The sequence below is a fragment of the Prunus persica genome, chromosome G8 (genome assembly GCF_000346465.2).
Source record: "Prunus persica cultivar Lovell chromosome G8, Prunus_persica_NCBIv2, whole genome shotgun sequence".
In the NCBI taxonomy this organism is placed as follows: Eukaryota; Viridiplantae; Streptophyta; class Magnoliopsida; order Rosales; family Rosaceae; genus Prunus; species Prunus persica.
The window spans coordinates 7,719,001-7,740,797 of NC_034016.1; the positions used below are offsets into that span (position 1 = coordinate 7,719,001).

A 21,797-nucleotide genomic window follows, 5' to 3' on the forward strand; every position below is an offset into this window, starting at 1 on the left:
TCACTTCCTTGATTAAGCCTGATAGGACACTTAGTGCTTCTGAATACTCCTTGCTTTCCATCAAAAGAGATGCAAGCCTGGCCTCCACTCGCTGTCGAAGGAAAGTTCGCTTCTCAGGGAAATCTGAAGATCAGATGTGCCTGATCCTCTGCTTGATTTTTTTGACTAAGAAGATCCGTCAGATTTGTGATAGCCTCTTCCTTTACGTAGAGCTTCAGAAGAAGAAGATGGGTTTCAAGAATGCGATAGAGAATAGAAATGGCTTCAGATGGCCTCTAAAGCATGAGCAATCGAATCAGTAGTTGCTGGGAGATATGATGAAGACATTGTCAATGCTTTGAACTATACAAGTCCTGCAGAAAGATAAAGGACCAAACTGTTAAAGAAACTGAAACAACGGCGGTTTTCTGTTCTACCGTCGTCTTTTCTCGTCGTCTATATAAAGGTAAGATGGCGGTATATTTATAATTACCGACGTAGATTATTTTGTTAAACGTCGTTAAGTGTACTACAACCGACGTGGATTTTATTTTTAAATTATAAATAGAGTGTTTTTTTCCCGAATTCTTTCAGTTTTAGTTTTCAATTACAAAGCGTGATAAATAGATTTTTCTTTCCCGAGGAAATTTCAAATGAGGGAAATTAATGTTCTAGAATTTGTAAACTAACACGACGCAATATTACTAACCCGAGGAAATTATAAATAGATTTTGCTTTCCCGAAGAAATTTTAAATTAATTCAGTTTGAAACAACGACGGGTTTTTGTTATGACGTCGTTTTTAACTAAAACGACGCAATATTTGTTTTGCGACGTGGAATATTTTCATTTAACGTCGTTAGTTTTAATATAACCGACGTGGATTTGAATTTTTAAATTATGAATAGAATTTTTTTTCCCGTGACCTTTCAGTTTATTTTTCAATTACAGTGCGTTATAAATAGAGTTTTTTTTCCGGAGAAAATTTAAAATGAAGGAAATTAATGTTCTGGAATATGTAAAGTTTCTTTTTTGGATGACAGATTTAAATAAAATAAGAATATAAAAACAACGACTGTTTTTGTATTACTGTCGTCGTTTTTCGTCGTCTTAAGTAAGACTAAGACGACGTAATATATTTGTTTAGCGACGTTGATTTGTTTTTTAAACGTCGTTAGGTATAATATAACCGTTGTTGAAAATTGTCTCTCTGATTGCAAATTTGCAACGACGTTAGGTATAATATTTGTAGATACACAAACGCACACACATCATCAACTTCCAAAAAATTGTCTCTCTGATTGCAAATCTGTGTCATCTGTTAAGATTATGATGTGGAACAGAGTTCCATCTGGTAAGATTTCGTAACCCTTGGGATCTCAGAAAAATCTGATTATGTCGGCGGTTTTCTATATAAACCGTCGTGGTTATTTCAATTCTTGTCATTAAGTAGATCTACCGACGTAGGATAAGAAAATCAAAGAAAAAAATTGTTAACAAAAATTCTTATTAAGACGACGTATAAAATGAATAAATACGACGTTGAATTTTATAGTACGATTTAAAGATAACGTCGTAGAACTATACGAGAATGACGTCGATATATTTATATTTTTCGTCGTTGTACATTAATTTAATACGGCGATATTTTGTATTTTAAAGCCTTGGATTTGTTTGTAATTATACGGCGTCTTATACGAAAACCTCATCGTGTTATTTTATGAGTAAAAACGGCGGCTTTTATTGAAATCGTCGTCTTTACTTTCTACGTCGGTCGATTCATAACTTCTGCCGTTCTTTGTTGGTTTTGATTTTACACTGCCGAAATCTGTTTCAAATAGACGTCGGTTGTTTAATTAGGTACGTCGTTGTTTTTGAACAGCCATTTGAATCTCCATTTTTAGTTGTCTAAGGTGGTATTACACGACGGTGTTTTTAGAACCGTCGTCTTTTTAAAAACCACGACGGTTTTCACCTAGACCGTCGTTGTTTTCTGGTCGTCTTTTTCACTTTTTGTAGTGGTGATAATCAACGCCATCTATATGTTCTGTAATACGGCTCTCATTTATTTGGAACCGACGTTGTTTAGAAGTTCAACGTCGTCTATATTAATAAGTGCGTCGTGAGTAATGAATACATATAAATACAACGTCGACAATATAAATGCCACCGACGTTGTTTCGCATTCAACGTCAACTATATAAATACATACGTCGTAAATAATGACACTGACAACTATTTCCACGTCATCTTTTATAGAAAAATCGAAGTGGAAAATTTATTTTACGACGGCTCTTTTTATATAGGCGACGTAGTAGGTATAAATAACGTCGTCTTCTAATGTATTTAAAGACGTCATATTTTTTATTGTCGTGAAAATGATATTTAACGGCGTTTTATTTTAATTTTCGTCGTTGTATTCTATCTTGCGGCCTTGTTCTGTTAATATGTGTCATATTTTTCCTTTTTAACGACGGTTTTTTTAGAGAGTTGGTCGTCTATTCTCATCCTCGACTGCTTTTTTAGATCTTTTGCAGTTCAAAGACGTCGTTTTGTATTTGTTGATGACGTTGTATATTGTAACAACGACGGTGATTTAGCGTCGTGGTTTATGAGGGAAAAGATGACGGTGGATTCCACGACCATTGAAAAACCGAATACACGACGGTGATTTACCGTCGTCTTTTTGCTTTTTTGTAGTAGTGAAACAAATGGGCCAAGCCTTCCTTGTGGTGTTCACTGTCTTCTCAAGTATGTGCTTAATCTCCGTATTGCCCAGTAGTTTGAGGATGATAGGGTGTTGCCACCTTATGCGTGATTCCATATTTCTTCAAGAGTGCTGCAAAAGCTTGGTTAACAAAGTGGGAGCCACCATCACTAATAATTGCTCTAGGTGTGCCAAACCTTGTAAAAATATTTCCTTTGAGAAAACTGATCACAACCTTAGCATCATTAGTTCTAGTGGCAATAGCTTCCACCCATTTGGAAACATAATCGACAGCAACTAATATATATTCAAATCCATAAGAGGTAGGAAAAGGGCCCACGAAATCAATTCCCCAAACATCAAATATATCAATGATTAAGATATTAGTGAGCGGCATCTGATTTCTAGCATGTAAATTACCCAACCGTTGGCATCTATCACATGAAGCACAAAAAGCATAAGCATCCTTAAAAAGGGTTGGCCAAAAGAAACCTGATTGTAGCACTTTGTTGGCAGTCTTCTTTGCTCCAAAATGGCCTCCGCATGCATGGGAGTGACAAAACTCTAGAATGCTCTTAAAATCACCTTCAGGCACACACCTTCGAATTACTTGGTCTAGGCAATGCTTGAATAAATATGGATCATCCCAAAAGTAGTATCTTGCTTGCTTCCTAAGCTTGTCACGTTGGAACGTAGATAACCCTATAGGGAGTTCATTAGTGCACAAATAGTTAACAATATCAGCAAACCAAGGCAATGGATTGAGAGAATTCAAAGCACAAATGGAGAAGAGTTGCTCATCAGGGAAGCTTTCACGCAATGGCAATGAATCCTCCTCTTCATTAGATACATGCATCAATCTACTCAAGTGATCAGCCACGACATTCTCACTTCCTTTCTTATCTTTTATCTTCAAGTCAAACTCTTGCAACAAGAGAATCCATCTAATGAGTCTTGGCTTAGCATCCTTCTTGGCTAACAAGTATTTCAATGCTGCATGATCAGTGTAAACAATAACCTTGTTAGTAATCAAATATGATCTGAACTTCTCTAAAGCAAATATGACCGCTAACAACTCCTTCTCTGTGGTGGAATAGTTGAGTTGGGCATCGTTGAGGGTTCTACTAGCATAGTAGATGGCATGTGGCTTCTTGTCAACTCGCTGTCCCAAAACAGCTCCAGCGACATAATCTGAGGCGTCACACATCAATTCAAAAGGCAAGCTCCAATCCGGTGGTATAATGATTGGGGCAGTTATGAGCATCTTCTTCAAAGCATTGAAAGCATTCTCACAGTCTTGATCAAACACAAAATCCATGTCATTGGCAAGGAGATTGCACAAAGGCCTTGCAATCTTAGAAAAATCCTTAATAAAACGCCTATAAAAACCTGCATGGCCAAGGAAAGAACGTACTTCTTTGATAGAAGTAGGTAAGGGCATAGAGGCAATCAAATCAAATTTAGCTTTATCTACCTCGATTCCTTTACTAGAGATGACATGACCAAGAATTAAGCACAAGGTTAGTCTGTTCACATCTAGCCAACACCTTGGATAAGTTATACAAACATTGATCAAAAGAATCACCAAAGACAGAGAAGTCATCCATGAATACCTCAATGAACCTTTCTACCATGTCGGAGAAAATGCTCATCATGCACCTTTGAAAAGTGCTGGGGCATTACAGAGACCAAAAGGCATCCTCCTATAAGCGAAAGTGCCAAAGGGACATGTGAAGGTCGTCTTCTCTTAATCCTCTAGGGCTATGGCGATTTGGTTGTAGCCTGAATATCCATCAAGGAAGCAATAGTGGCTATGGCCAGCCAATCTCTCAAGCATCTGATCAATGAATGGAAGAGGGAAGTGATCCTTGCTTGTTGCTGTATTGAGTTTCCTATAATGAATGCAAACTCTCCAGCCCGTGGTCATCAGTGTAGGTACAAGCTCGTTTGCTTCATTCTTCACCACTGTGATACCTGACTTCTTGGGGACAACTTGCACTCGGCTCACCCATTTATTATCAAAAATAGGGTAAATAATACCAACATCTAAAAGCTTCATTACCTCTTTCCTTACCACCTCCTTCATGTTTGGATTGAGACGTCTTTGGGCATCCCTCTTAGGCATTGCATTGTCTTCCAATAATATCTTGTGCATGCACAGTGTTGGACTTATGCCCTTGATATCTGCAATGCTCCACCCAATTGCAGTTTTGTGCTCTTTCAGAACTCTCAAAAGCTTCTTTTCATCATTTGGTTTGAGGTGTGAGGCAATGATAACAGGTAGAGTCTCATTTTCACCTATATAAGCATATTTAAGGTGTTTTGGCAATTGCTTCAATTCCAACTCTGGTGCTTGCACAATAGAAGGTAAAACCTTATTAGTAGGTAGGGGTAATGATTCAAACCTTATTAGTTGGTGGGGGTAATGATTCAAATTGGTTTGCATACCTCTTTCCATCTTCTATGTAGCTATCCATGCTGTAAACAAGCTCAAGAAGTAAAGGAGAGATCACAGCCTCTAAGCTGTCCACTTCTTCTTTCCTTATGCTTTGTGTGATGCATGCTTCAATGGGCTCCAAATAACTCATTGGCAGTGCTTCTTTCACCATAGTATCAATTGCATCAAGATGAAAAACTTCATGCTCATCACTTGGAAACTTGGAGGCTTCAAACACTTTGAATGCTATTGTCTCATCAAACACATTCATGGTCAACCCTTCTTCACATCAATAATAGCACCAGCAGTTGCCATGAATGGCCAACCTAGAATGAGTGGTAACTGATTGTCATGAATTGGTGCTTCTTCCACTTCCAACACCAAGAAATCTGCTGGCAAAATTAGCTCTTCCACTTTCATCGAAACATCTTCTAGAATGCCTTTAGGGTACCTAATAGTTCTATCTGCCAATTGAATGCTCACAGATGTGGCTTACAACTCACCAAGGTTAAGTTTCTCATAAACATGATATGGCATAAGATTTATAGAAGCACCAAGATCAAGCAAAGCTTTTTGAAACTTAAAATCACCAACTATGCAAGGTATAGAAAACAAACCTAGATCCTTTAGCTTTGGAGGTAGCTTTCTTTGTAACACTGCACTTACCTCTTCACTCAATGCAACTTGTTCATGCTCTTTGAATCTCCTTTTGTTAGTGCATAGATCCTTCAAAAATTTTGCATACTTTGGAATCTGAGCAATCACTACTACAAAAAAGAAAAAAGACGACGGTAAATCACCGTCGTGTATTCGGTTTTTCAATGGTCGTGGAATCCACCGTCATCTTTTCCCTCATAAATCACGACGCTAAATCACCGTCGTTGTTAAAATATACAACGTCATCAACAAATACAAAACGACGTCTTTGTACTGCAAAAAGATCTAAAAAAGCAGTCGAGGATGAGAATAGATGACCAACTCTCTAAAAAAACCGTCGTTAAAAAGGAAAAATATGACACATATTAACAGAACAAGGCCGCAAGATAGACATACAACGACGAAAATTAAAACAAGACGCCGTTAAATATCATTTTCACGACAATAAAAAATATGACGTCTTTAAATACATTAGAAGACGACGTTATTGATACCTACTACGTCGCCTTATAAATACAACCGTCGTAAAATAAATTTTCCACTTCGATTTTTCTATAAAAGATGACGTGGAAATAGTTGTCAGTGTCATTATTTACGACGTATGTATTTATAGAGTAGACGTTGAACAACGAAACAACGTCGGTTACAAATATATGAGAGTCGTATTACAAAATTTATACGTCCTATTTTCAGAAACAAACAACGACGATAAATATTAGACGTTGTTAAATAAAACAAAGTCGAAAACAAATAAAAACAGACGTGTTTAGTCTGCTAAAGTTCTAAAAAATAGTCGAGGATGAGAATAGACGACCAACTCAAACAAATCACCGTCGTTAAAAGGGAAAAATATGACACATATTAAAAGAACAAGGCCGCAAGATAGACATACAACGACGACAACTAAAACACTACGCCGTTAAATATAATTTTTACGACAAGAAAAAATATGACGTCTTTAAATACATGAGAAGACGACGTTATTGAAATCTACTACGTCTCTTATTTACAAACAACCGTCGTGAAATAAATTTTCCACTTCGATTTTTCTAAAAAAGATGACGTGGAAATAGTTGTCAGTGTCATTATTTACGATGTATGTATTTATATAGTTGACGTTGAAATGCGAAACAACGTCGGTGGCATTTATATAGTCGACGTTGTATTTATATGTATTCATTACTCACGACGCACTTATTAATATAGACGACGTTGAACTTCTAAACAACGTCGGTTCCAAATAAATGAGAGCCGTATTACAGAACATATAGACGGCGTTGATTATGATGAGAGCCGTATTACAAATAACGTCATTTAATTGATATTAGACGGCGGTTATAATGAATTACCGTCGGAATTCATTTCGTTCCTCTTCGTTTATAAAAGAACTTGCGACGTGGAAAATGTATGATGACGTCGTATTTTTTAACATTCAGATTATATATCTCGTTTTTTAGACGTCGGTATTATGGGATTGGAGTCGTGTTATTTTGAATTACGTGGCGGTTCTTAATCCTTCCCCGACGTGATATCCTGAATAATTGCTTCACAATAGCGTCGTGGTTCTTCATTGTTACGTTGCTTTAAGACGTCGGTAAATATGCTGAATAACTGGTTCACAATAACGTCGTGTTTTATTTGAACCACGTCGTGTTTTATTTGAACGTAGAACAGTGAAGAAATCACATTACAATATATTACAAAATTAATGTCATACACTGCCAATTACAAAATTGAACGTCGTGTTATATTACAAAATTTGGTTTTTATCCTTGGCACTAGCAACTTGCATGGTATGTGCAAGTAAATAAACTCCACTATTTTGAGTTGTCCACACATCATATTGTGCCTTGATATTGAATTTAATACCTTTAATAAGATAGCTCCTATATAATGGCACTGCCATGTTTGGACCAGCTGCTAGCCACCTTAAATTTTCTGATACGCCATGATTGTCTTCCTCAAGTTCACTTTGAACCTGCAAATTAATCATATCTTAATTCAATCTAACATAGAAATAAGAAGAAAATTAAAAAAGAAATATGTTATTCAACAACATATACCTTGAAGCGTAGCCATTGAATGAAAGTGCTATTGTGCTTATCCTGCAGCCACTTTGTTCTCTTTCTAAATTTTGGATAAGCAGTCTTGATGTGGATCATATGTTGCCTACATGACACGAAAAATTCAAGCATTACGGTCCCAAATATAGAAGATAAACATAAGAAATAATTTAAAATGGAAACTTAAAGAATAAAACTCATACGTACTCGATATAAGGTAGGACTTCCTCTGTATTCTCCAAGACATATAGATGTGCTTGATTCAACGGGTCCTGATCAACTACGCTCACTGTGCAACCTGATAATGGCTTTGAAAGTCCTATCTTTTGGCTTGAAGGCACTCCAACTGTACTAACATCAGAGAAATGCTGAGTACAAAACTCTACCGCTTCTTCAGCTATATACCGCTCAGCAATGCAACCTTCGGGACGAGTACGATTCTGAACATACCCCTTCAACACTTTCATATATCTTTCAAACGGATACATCCACCTAAAATATACTGGCCCACATAGACGAACTTCTCTGACAAGATGTACTACTAGATGAACCATGATATCAAAGAATGAAGGGGGAAAGTACTTCTTAAGCAAACACAGAGTAACTACTACATCTTCTTCCAACTTATCTAGCTTGGAAACTTCAACAGTCTTTGCACATATAGCATTGAAGAAGAAGCACAAACGAGTTATTGCATACCTTGCAGGCTTCTCCAAAACAGAACGAATTGCCACAGGGAGCAATTGTTGCATTAAGGTATGACAATCATGTGATTTAAGGCCAAGAAGTCTTGAATCTTGTAAAGATACGAGATTTTTAATATTTGAAGAATAACCTTCAGGGACCTTCATACCATAGAAAGAATTGCAAACCTCTCTCTTCTCTGCTCTTGACAAATTCCAAGGCCCAGGAGGCAAACGAGTACGTCTTTCACCATACTCGGGTTGCAAATCAATTTTGACCCCCATGTTCAATAAATCTAATCGAGCAGCAATCCCATCTTTATTTTTTCCAAGGATCTCCAGCAATGTACCAATGATACTATCGCAAACATTCTTCTCAATGTGCATAACATCTAGGGCATGCCTCACAGGAAGGTATTTCCAATACTCGAGATCAAAGAATATTGATTTCTTCTTCCAACAAACTCTGTCACCATTTTCAACCATATGCAGCACTTCTTCTCCGGTTAATGGCTCGGGAGGTATGCCATACTCAGGTTTCCCATTAAAAGCTGCACGTTGCCTCCTATATGGATGATTGATTGGTAACCATTTTCTATGCCCAATGTAACAAATTTTGTTGCCATTTTTCAACCTGTGACTAGGTGTATCATCGCCGCATATTGGACAAGCTTTATATCCTTTAACAACACAACCAGATAAGTTTTCATAGGCGGGGAAATCATTAATTGTCCACATTAATGCAGCTCTGAGTGTAAAGTATTCTCCATTATGTGCATCATACACTCCTCTAATCCCATCCCACAAAGATTTTAAATCATCAATCAAAGGCTCCAAGTAGACGTCTATATCATTTCCGGGTTGTTTAGGACCGGAAATCAATAAGGTTAACATCATGAACTTTCGTTTCATGCACAGCCATGGAGGGAGATTATATGTAACTAAGATAACTGGCCAACAACTATATCTGCTACTTAGAGAACTGTGGGGATTGAATCCATCAGATGAAAGAGCCAATCTCAAGTTTCTCGGCTCATTACCAAACTCAGGCCATTTATCATCAAGAAGTTTCCAAAACAGGGAATCCGCCGGATGAGACATCTGACCGTCAATTGATTTTCTAGCAGCATGCCAAGTCAAACTCTTAGCTGTCTCATGTGATTGAAACATCCTTTTAAACCTTGGAATTGGAGGAAAATACCACACCACCTTCGCTGGCACACCCTCTTTCAAGATTGAATCTTTGCCTTCCTTCCACCTTGAGATACCACAAGTAGGACAATTAGTTGAATCCTCATACTCCTTCCTATACAAGATGCAATCATTGGGGCATGCGTGCATTTTCTCATAACTCAGCCCCAATGCACACAAAGTCTTTTTAGCCTCATACATAGAGGTTGGTATTGTATTTCCTTCTGGAAGCAAATCGCCTTGAAGTATCAATAATTCTGTAAAACAGACATCACTCATCCCATGTTTTGCCTTCAAATTTTACAACTTCACTAATGCTGATAACTTCGTGTACTTTCTACAACCAGGGTACACTGGTTGATCTCCATCCCCAATCACATTGGCAAACTCATACGGATCGGAACCAAAATCACCAAATTCATTATCATCCATATCAATTTCTTCAGACACAAAATTGTACCTACTATGGCCATCATCTTCTTCAACATTTCTACTAGCATTAGTAGTTGCTTCCCAAGGTTCTCCGTGAAATGTCCAATTCTTATAGCTTTGGTCAATTCCATTAAAGTATAAGTGATCCCTTATAATTCCAACCCCAAACAACTTCAAATTAACACATTTAACACATGGACAACGGATATGTGTTGTAGTTAGAAGATTTTCTACAGCAAAGTTCAAAAATGCTTCCACCCCAAACTCATATGCCTTCGATCTTCTATCCGAGTGCATCCATGACTTATCCATCTCCGACACTGTAACCTATTATCTATAATAAAGTGAAAATACAGGCAATAACCATCACTATAGCAGATTATACAAAGATCTAATAGCAAGTAATACACAACAGAGACGACGGGTTTTAAACAAAAACAGACGTATTTGGCATATATAGACGACGGATTTTCAACAGACGTCGTCTAATATAAGTAATACAACGACGGTTTATGAAAAAACCGTCGTGTATAAGTAATACAACGATGGTTTTTTCATAAACCGTCGTGTAATCGTCGTCGTATGCCTAAAAAGGCGTCGTGTCTCAGTTTATTTTCAAAAACCCAAAACCCATTAAGAACACAACATATATATGAAACCAAGCAAGAAACTAACATATACATGAAACCAAGCATGAAAACAATAAATCCATTCCCAATTCAACATAACATAGGGTGATTAAAAGATCCGACAAAATTAAATCCATTCCCAATTCAACATAACAGATAATGTAATCCATGAACCCATTAAACAGAAAATCCATGAACCCATACCTATAAGCACATTATTAACAGATCGCAAAGCATATACCTAAAACCCTTTAACAAAACAACCTAATATCATTCAATGAATTTACAAGGGGAAGATAGGGTTTGTACTTACAAGTTGGACGAGCTCACAGATTCGATGGAGCCTGGAGAGTGCAACTTTTAATTAGAGCAGAAGTGAGAGAGCGAAATGTTATGTTGCGCGAAATCTGAAAATTTTAGGGTTCAGGGTTAGAAGTATAAGAATAAGAGCCAAATCTAAAAAATTTAGGGCGCGCGAAAATTTTTAGAGAGTGCGCTCTTTAAAACGTCGAAAGAAAAACCATGGCGAAAGTTCTACAAGAACCGACGTAAATGTAATATTCCACGACGGAAACACTGAACGTAACGCCGTTTATTTTGACGCTTCATTTTTCTGGTTAAGAAATTGAAAACGTTGTAAATTATAATAGACGACTTACATATTAAAATGACGTCGTTTAAAGTATAAACCATGTCGGTTATTTTACTGCACGACGTAACATATGTATTCCACGACTCAACTACCGTCGTTAAAAATTAATACCCTAAACCCTTAAAACTAAATTATATAATTTTAAAAATTAAGTTTATAAAAGGGTTTATGGTTTTACAGCCTAATATATACCCTAGACTACCCAAAAATTATACTTTAAAAATAAACCCCAATAAATAACAACCCTAATCTCTAAACCCTAGACTCTAAACCCTAAACCATAAAACTAGAAGTGATTTTATGACTCATCAAAACAATTTTGTTTTGGATGGTCATTTTAAATTTTTGTTATTCAAAATGAATTTTTTCAAGGTTTAGGGGGAAGAAAATATATCAATGACTTCATAGGAGTTGACTTTGCATTTTTCTGATTTATTTTAAATTTATTTTGAATATTTTGATATAAAAATAATAAAATATTCTTATCACAACAACAAACCACGTCGGTGTTAATAAATTGTAGACGTTGTAAATTGTAATAGACGACTAAGTTGTTAAAATGACGTCGTTTAAATGAGAAACTATGGCGGATATTTAACTATCCGACGTAAAATATATATTCCACGACTTAACCGCTGTCGTTACAAAGTACTACCCTGCCCTGAACCCTTAAGAAATTGAAGACGTTGTAAACCATAAACGACTCAATTGTTCAAAGAACGTCGTCTAAATATCCTTTTACGTCGGATTTGTTTAAAACGAAACAACAAAAAACGACGGTTTTTGACTTTATTAGGTCGTTGGAAATGTATTACACGTCGGTTACGCAATTTGCATGTTTGTTTTTTTTTAATTTAAGAAAACCTCAACAAATTTTTACATTATATATTATAGACAAAATTTGTACATTATACATAAATATCAAGTGTTCAATAATTCCCCTATTCCAGGTGAAGGCAAACAAACTCTGCCCATTCATTCCGGACTTCATCAATTGCTTCTTGGGGGTATGGCGCTTCCTGTTTTCCCTTGGCATACTGCATAAACAATGACTATTAGGGTTTATAAATAAAAAGAAATTCAATCACAGACGACGATATTTTTCATAACCGACGTAGTATATCTATTCAACGACGGTAATTTTACATGACCGTCGTTGATAATACAAAAAACGACGTAAAATGTATGAAGGTAATTTCTTCTTACCTTCTTCTCAAACGCCAAAGAAGGATCCATGATGATGTCCCTCATGAAGCGCATCACATAATACCCGCATTCGACACTGCTGGGTTGCTTTGGTGTGCTTGACAGAGTTTTCCAAATTACTGCCTTACGGCCTGATCTGGCTATGTGAGAATTATAAATTTTTATAGCACTGTTCACGATGTTTTTGGCCTCTTTATCGACCACACGATTTCCGGGCAGAGGATCCAGAAAATAGACGGTTTCCCTCTTTGCTCTCACAATCAGCAAGATCCAATGACGGCTGCACAAAATTAATATAAAAACGACGGTTATTTACAAAAACGACGTATTATAATATTTCACACGACGAAATAAAGTAGCAATCGACGACATTATATATTTATCACGACGATAAATAACTACCGACGTGGTTAGTAGTTTCAAACGACTCAATAAAATAAAACACCGACGTGGTTAGTTTATACGCTGTCATTTATTGAAAATCATAAAAACAAAATTCTGTTAAGGAGACTAACCCTGAATTGTAAGGCATCATGAAAATCTGTTCACCGTCAGTCCTCTGAAGTCGAGCTGCTACCAGTCGTGATCTGTCAGCTATTGTGCCAGAGTTGGCACTAACTGTAGCAGGGTCGATAAAGCCTACCATGCTGCACATATTTGCTTGTTTTAAAACATCGTGTAAGTACCTAAATATATAAAATAATATAAACAAGTCAGCACAAAAAAACACACGACGGTTATGTATAACAAAACGACGTATTATAAAATTTCACACGACGTACTGAAATAGACAATGACGTTATAATATATTTATCATGACGGTACATACTAACGACGTGGTTAGTTAGTTAAGACGACGCAATAACGAAGGTACATACTAACGACGTGGTTATTTTAGAATGACAAACCTCATATATACAGCAATGACCGTAGCTCCTATTTCTTCCATGCCTGCAAATTGTGTAATATCTTCAGGCAGGAGGAAGGTATCGCGTTCTAGACCAAACACCTCCTTATCAATTGTAAAGTTCAGGGTCTTATCCTGAGGCACGAGTGTCGTTTTCACATAACGACAAAGGAATTTTAAAGAAGATGGCGCCTCCATATTTGAATAATCAACAACTTCAAAAACCTGTTTAAAGAAATAAAAAAAATGACGTGGTAATTCAATAAAAACGACGGTTTAAGGAATAAAACGTCGTCTGAAAAGAATTTAAACGACGGTGAAAAAACCGTCGTGGTGAATAATTGATTACGTCTTAGAAAAAAATTCCGCCGTCTAAGTTGTAAACAAACGATGGTTTAAAGAAAAATATCGACGTCTGAAATTTTGAAAAACAAATAAAAAAGGCAAAGTTATGTGAACATACCTGGTCGTCATGCTTTTCTTCATCTTCTTTCTCCTTTTCATTTTGTTTTTCTTCTTTCTTCTCTTCATCTATTACGTCGGGAATGACTAACCCCGTCGTCTAAAAACCACAAAGTTTTAAAAATAACGACGTTTAATGGCGTGTAAAACAAGTAAACTAAATACGACGTGGTGTTGAAATACAAACGACGGTTTATTTTTAAAATCGTCGTGGTATGTATTTCAAACGACGGTTTATTAATAATAACGACGTCTAATAGTTTTTAAAAAAACAGAGAATTCAAAGTTCAGATATGTTACCTTTTCTTCCTGATGTTTCCCATTTTTGGCAGTATCATCCTCAAAATGTAGGGATCTCACATCACCTCCAGAGCAGCTTGCTTTGTCAGACATTGGATTTTTGGGACTTTGGCTAATTCTTGGTTTAAGCATGCTTGGATCAAAATTGGGAATTAATTGGGAAAGCTGACTCAGGAAATGCTCCCTCTCAGCCTCTACCAATTGTTTGGTTCTAGCCTCCATCCTTAAAGCCTCTTCCCTTGCCTTAGCTTCCATCTTTTTATTCTCTTCTTGAAGGAGAACTCTTAAACTGTCCTTTAAACGGTCGTCAAAGCTCATCCTCTGTGGTTTGGGTAAATTGAAATATTGCCTTGGGAAAATCCCAGCACCTACCCCTCTCACTCTGCTTGGATGCTCGGGGCCCAAAGCCATGGTCAGCACATCATTGCTGCCAGATACAGTGACTTTGCCTTCCGAGACTTGTTTTTGCAATTCATCCTAAAACAAAGATATATAAAAAAGTAAGAACAAAAAACATACGACGGTTATTTATATACAAACGACGTATTATATAATTTCAGACGACGCAGTAACATATAAATCGACGTTATTATAATTTATCACGACGGTAGTTATACCGACGTGGTTAGTTTTTTAAAACGACGAAATGAATAAACCACCGACGTCTTATGCTTTATTTACAGATAACAGAGGGATGATTCAATATTCACACCTTTAACGACCTTGTTTAAAATATTTCGACGTAGTAATTTAATACAAACGACGCGAAAATGAACCACCGACATCTTATGCTATAATTACAGAAAACAGAGTAGTGATTCCTGATTTAGACCTTTAACGACGTTTTTTAAAAAATTTTGACATGGTAATATCATTCACACGACGCAAAATATAACATAAGACGTAATAAGAATTATTCACAGTTTAATAAAAATTTAAAACAGAGTGAGTAGGCTTACAGTTAATTTTGCTTTCTCTGCCACCTTTGGATCCGGGATGTTACCATGTTTGTCCTGTCTAGCTCTCTTCCATAAGGTAGATCGATCAATTTCTACCCCAGGCATGGTTTCCTCCAATTGATCCTCCAAACCAGCATATCCTTTTCGAGACAATCGATGATTGTACTCAAGTTTCTCCCTAATCTGTGCATGTTGAGAATGCACAGACTCAAAATCTTTGGATAACCTTGAAGCTACAAAGGCATCCCATTGTGCTTTCTCTATGAATTTATATGTTTCAGGGGGTTGCCTTAATCTCTCCCTGTCATTGGTGTATGGAAGGATATAATGCCTTGTTAGTGTAGACTTGAAATCCTTCCATTTCTTGGCAGCAGAAGCTAACACAGAGTTCTTGCCCCCTTGACCTACCACAAAAGCAATGTCAACTGCTTCCCAAATCTGCTCCTTTATATCCTTGGGGATTTGAGCCCATTTCATGTCCACAAGTGGAACTCTGGAGCGTGCCAACACACCAATGTAGGACTGCATCTCACTATGTGCTTGGCCAATTCCTTTCCCCCTTTTATTGTACTCAACAATTGGCCTGAGTTTCTGAAGTTTTCTCTTCACAACACGAGGCATTGTGCTCATACCTCGACCAGACTTTGAATCATCAGAGATTGTTGTCGTGCTGGTTGGTTCTGTCTCAGCAGATGATGAAGCAAACTTCATCTTCTTCGAAGAGTTCTCTTCAGGAGTTACCATTCCAAGCTCCTTACCTCCATTTTTTTTGGAGCCAGAGTCCTTACTTTGGTCTTCGTGAGAAACCATTTTTACAGACAAAACTGCAAGTGAAAATATTTCAGGAAAAGATTAAGAACACAAACGACGGTTATTAATAAAATACGACGTATGATATGATTTTAAACGACGCAATGAAATAATCTCAGACGTAATAAATGTTTAAAACCAAGGTAATTAAACAACGACGAAATAATATAAAATAAGACGTAATAATAACTTATTACGTCGATATTTACCGAACGACGTGATAATTAACTATAAACGACGAAATATTTATATAACGTCGTGGTATTGATGTTCACACGACGTCAATAGTAATATACCGTCGTCTATATAAGGATCCAAAACCCTTCTTTCTTTCTCTGTGAATGTTTGATTGCAGATTTGATTTTTCTGAACCATGGTTTTTGTTTTCTAATTTGATAAAATACAAGGCCAAGAAAGAAAGTTTTGGAATCTTATATAGACGACGGTATTTTAATATGACGTCGTGGTATTAACATTCACACGACGTAAAACAATAAGATACTGTCGTTTATATTAGATACCAACACTACTTTCTTTTTCTTTATATTTTATCAAATTAGGGAAAAACAAAAACCATTGTTAAGAGAAATCAAACCTGCAATTAAACAAGCAAATAAAAAAAAAGATTATAATTTTAAAAACAACTTTGTCAATTTTCAGACGACGCTAGAACGACTGACGAACCGTCGTGGTCTACATATTTAACCACGTAAATAAGAAGCTACCGTCGTCTTATTTAGTTGAGGTAGTTGTCTTCAAAGTTGGAAACTTTCCCTCTTTGTCTGTATATTTTATCGAACTTGGAAAGAAGTAAAATGATTTTGGCCAGAAAAAAGGTAAAAAGATTTTTCAAACAAAAAACGTATGAGCATGCAAAACAGCAACCAAAATAGTGAAAATGAAAGCTTACCTTTTGCGTGCAATGAAAGCAAGAGGAAGACGATGTTTAAGTTCAGAGACGACGAAGAAGACGAGAGGAAGACGATGAGATACGCTGACAGTGCTCTGACAAGGAAAAAAGTCTAAAAGTTTTCTCTGGGAGATTGAAATTTTTAATCGGGTTTGGAAACAGCGCATGTGTAAGTCAGGTAGACGAAAAGTTGCTTACATATAAAACCATTTCAAAAAAATAATACGGCGGTTACATATAACTACGACGTATAAATTACAAAATACGACGGTACATTTAACTTCGGACGTGGTAAATAAATACGACAGTAGTGTTTTAGGTACCGTCGTAGTAAACTCAAAAATTAAAGTACATAAGTAATAACTCGCGTCATGGTAGATTATTTAACACGTCGTTTTTATTAATGTACCAACGTGGATTTCTGTAATATACGTCGGTCCTACCGACGTTGATTTTACAATTTAAACGGCGGTTTATTTGTAAGGACCGCCGTTGGTTTTAAAAATTTATTCTATAAATTTGTCGCTTTCATGCATTTTCGGTTTACATTTGGGGTTCCAAGTTCTTCCTCTCTCAGAGACACTGTCTCTCACGTCTCAAAGACAATAATTTGGATGTCTTTCTCAAAGAGAAATTGAGCTTACTCGCATCAAATATATGTCCACAAGAAGAAGCTTGTCAACTAGCCTTCTCACTTCCTTGATCAAGCCTGATAGGACACTTAGTGCTTCTGAATACTCCTTGCTTTCCATCAAAAGAGATGCAAGCCTGGCCTCCACTTGCTGTCGAAGGAAAGTTCGCTTCTCAGGGAAATCTGAAGATCAGATGTGCCTGATCCTCTGCTTGATTTTCTTGGCTAAGAAGATCCGTCAGATTTGTGATAGCCTCTTCTTTTATCCGTAGAGCTTCAGAAGAAGAAGATGGGCTTCAAGAATGCGATAAAGAATAGAAATGGCTTCAGATGGCCTCTAAAGCATGAGCAATCGAATCAGTAGTTGCTGGGAGATATGATGAAGACATTGTCAATGCTTTGAACTATACAAGTCCTGCAGAAAGATAAAGGACCAAACTGTTAAAGAAACTGAAACAACGGCAGTTTTCTGTTCTACCGTCGTCTTTTCTCGTCGTCTATATTAAGGTAAGATGGCGGTAGATTTATAATTACTGACGTAGATTATTTTGTTAAACGTCGTTAAGTGTACTACAACCGACGTGGATTTTATTTTTAAATTATAAATAGAGTTTTTTTTCCCGAATTCTTTCAGTTTTAGTTTTCAATTACAAAGCGTGATAAATAGATTTTTCTTTCCCGAGGAAATTTAAAATGAGGAAAATTAATGTTCTAGAATTTGTAAACTAACACGACGCAATATTACTAACCTGAGGAAATTATAAATAGATTTTGCTTTCCCGAAGAAATTTTAAATTAATTCAGTTTGAAACAACGACGGATTTTTGTTATGCCGTCGTTTTTAACTAACACGAGGCAATATTTATTTTGCGACGTGGAATCTTTTCATTTAACGTCGTTAGGTTTAATATAACCGACGTGGATTTGAATTTTTAAATTATGAATAGAATTTTTTTCCCGTGACCTTTCAGTTTATTTTTCAATTATAGTGCGTTATAAATAGAGTTTTTTTTTTCTGGAGGAAATTTAAAATGAAGGAAATTAATGTTCTGGAATATGTAAAGTTTCTTTTTTGGATGACAGATTTAAATAAAATAAGAATATAAAAACAACGACTGTTTTTGTATTACTGTCGTCGTTTTTCGTCGTCTTAAGTATGACTAAGACGACGTAATATATTTGTTGAGCGACGTTGATTTGTTTTTTAAACGTCGTTAGGTGTAATATAACCGTCGTTGAAAATTGTCTCTCTGATTGCAAATTTGCAACGACGTTAGGTATAATATTTGTAGATACACAAACGCACACACATCATCAACTTCCAAAAAATTGTCTCTCTGATTGCAAATCTGTGTCATCTGTTAAGATTATGATGTGGAACAGAGTTCCATCTGGTAAGATTTCGTAACCCTTGGGATCTCAGACAAATCTGATTATGTCGGCGGTTTTCTATATAAACCGTCGTGGTTATTTCAATTCTGGTCATTAAGTAGATCTACCGACGTAGGATAAGAAAATCAAAGAAAAAAATTGTTAACAAAAATTCTTATTAAGACGACGGTTTAAATTAAAGGTACGACGTATAAAATGAATAAATACGACGTTAAATTTTATAGTACGATTTAAAGATAACGTCGTAGAACTATACGAGAATGACGTCGATATATTTATATTTTCCGTCGTTGTACATTAATTTAATACAGCGATATTTTGTATTTTAAAGCCGTGGATTTGTTTGTAATTGTACGGCGTCTTATACGAAAACCTCGTCGTGTTATTTTATGAGTAAAAACGGCGGTTTTTATTGAAATTGTCGTCTTTACTTTCTACGTCGGTCGATTCATAACTTCTGCCGTTCTTTGTTGGCATTGATTTTACACTGCGGAAATCTGTTTCAAATAGACGTTGGTTGTTTAATTAGGTACGTCGTTGTTTTTGAACAGCCATTTGAATCTCCATTTTTTAGTTGTCTAAGGTTGTATTACACGACGGTGTTTTTAGAACCGTCGTCTTTTTAAAAACCACGACGGTTTTCACTTAGACCGTCGTTGTTTTCTGGTCGTCTTTTTCACTTTTTGTAGTAGTGAATGGATTGTTGATTTGCACCTTCTTGAATGTTTCCATTATCTCATCCAAGCCTTGATCTTTCTTTGACTTTGATAACCTGTTAGGAAAAGGTGCAATAGGCCTAAAATCATTAGTTGAAATTGGAACTTGATTAGCATTAGATGATATATTAGGGCTTGTGATCTTTCTAGAAGGATTGAGGGACTGTTTGCTCGAAGCTGTGGGCCGCCCATGTGGTGGCTGAATGATCTCTATATTTTCTCCATCTGCTTGCTCTTCATTGGCATCTCCAACCTTATTATCAACTTGTTTACCACTTCTCAAGATGTGTACTGCTTTAGCATGCTCTTGATGCCTTGGATTCACCTCCGTTTGGCTTGGGAAAGTTCCGGATGCTCTATTGCTCATGGAAGATGCAATCTGCCCAACTTGCACTTCTAGTTTGTTCACTGCGTTTTGAAGATTCTGATTGGTTTGCATCTGTTGCCCCATGAACTTCTTGAGCATGTCTTGCAATTCTTCCATTTGATCACCCCTTTGCTTTTGCACTTGTTGGGGAGCTTGCAAGAATTGCCTTTGTTGTGTTTGGAATCCTGGGGGGGGGGGGGTTCCTTGAGATTGTTGCACATTTTGAATTATTGCTCCACCTAAAATTAGGATGATTTTTCCACCCCGGATTGTATGTGTTTGAGTAAGGATCATTATTAGGATTCCTTGCTTGAAGGGCATTTGCTCTGCAAAAGATTGGTTTTAAACTTCCACTTTATTTCCTAGACGGCCAGTCATTGCTTGTTGAAGCAAAGAACACATAACATCAAGTTTTGCAGCAATCTCATTATTAGTACTTACCTCAGAGACCACAGATTTCATGGACCAATCGATATCGGATTGCGTCCAAAAATTGGGGAACATCATAATATGATGGGAGGAGTCATTTGGTGGGTTTTGAGAAAAATCCAATCTCTAGAACTATGCAATACACCAACCACTCCATTTCATAACGAACTTTGTATGAACCTGAATTGTCCAATTTCATGGACCAACTGATATCGGATTGAGTCTGAAACTTGGGGATCATCACAATATGATGGGAGGAGTCAGTGGGTTTTGACTGAAATCCAATCTCTTGAACTATTCAATACACTAACCACTGCATTTCATCACGAACTTCGAACTAACTGAATTGTCCAATTTTATGGACCAATCCATATCGAATTGAGTCCAAAACTTGGGGAACATCATAATATTGTACGAGGAGTCATTTGGTGGGTTTTGAGTGAAATCCAATCTCTTGAACTATGCAATACACCAACCGATCTATTTCAGAAAGAACTTCGTACGAACCTGAATTGTCCAATTTCTTGGACCAATCGATATCGGATTGAGCCCAAAACTTGGGGAACATCATAATATTGTGGCAGGAGTCATTTGGTGGGTTTTGAGTGAAATCCAAACTCTAGAACTATGCAATACATCAACCACTCCATTTCAGAGTGAACTTCGTACGAACCTGAATTGTCCAATTTCATGGACCAATCGATATTGGATTGATTCCAAAACTTGGGGAACATCATAATATAGTGGGAGGAGTCATTTAGTAGGTTTCGAGTCAAATCCAATCTCTAGAACTATGCAATACACCAACCACTCCATTTCAGAACGAACTTCGTACGAACCTGAATTGTCCAAATTCATGGACCAATCGTTATTGGATTAAGTCCAAAACTTGGGGAACATCATAATATTGTTGGAGGAGTCATTTGGTGGGTTTTGAGTGAAATCCAATCTCTAGAACTATGCAATACACCAACCACTACATTTCGGAACGAACTTCGTACGAACCTGAATTGTCCAATTTCATGGACCAATAGATATCTGATTGAGTCCAAAACTTGGGGAACATCACAAGATGATGGGAGGGGTCATTTGGTGGGTTTTGAGTGAAATCCAATCTCTAGAACTATGCAATAAACCGACCACTACATTTCATAACGAACTTCGTACAAACCGAAATTGTCCAATTTCACAGGCCAATCGATATCAGATTGAGTACAAAACTTGGGGAACATCATAATATGATGGGAAGAGTCATTCGGTGGGTTTTGAGTGAAATCTA

The 21,797-nt window shown here is 36.7% G+C and overlaps 2 protein-coding genes across 2 annotated transcripts; both read right to left on the reverse strand.

The window, feature by feature from the left end:
* LOC109950817 lies at positions 2,738-5,393 on the reverse strand. Its single transcript, XM_020570951.1, has 5 exons — positions 5,134-5,393; positions 4,694-5,090; positions 3,811-4,006; positions 3,229-3,609; positions 2,738-2,982 (listed from the first exon to the last, which is right to left on the reverse strand). The coding sequence occupies exons 1-5, from the start codon at positions 5,391-5,393 to the stop codon at positions 2,738-2,740; spliced, it is 1,479 nt and encodes a 492-aa protein (XP_020426540.1).
* Positions 5,396-20,206, reverse strand: LOC109950818. The gene is made up of 3 exons (XM_020570952.1): positions 19,721-20,206; positions 5,740-5,848; positions 5,396-5,586 (listed from the first exon to the last, which is right to left on the reverse strand). Exons 1-3 carry the CDS (start codon positions 20,204-20,206, stop codon positions 5,396-5,398), a joined length of 786 nt encoding a protein of 261 aa, XP_020426541.1.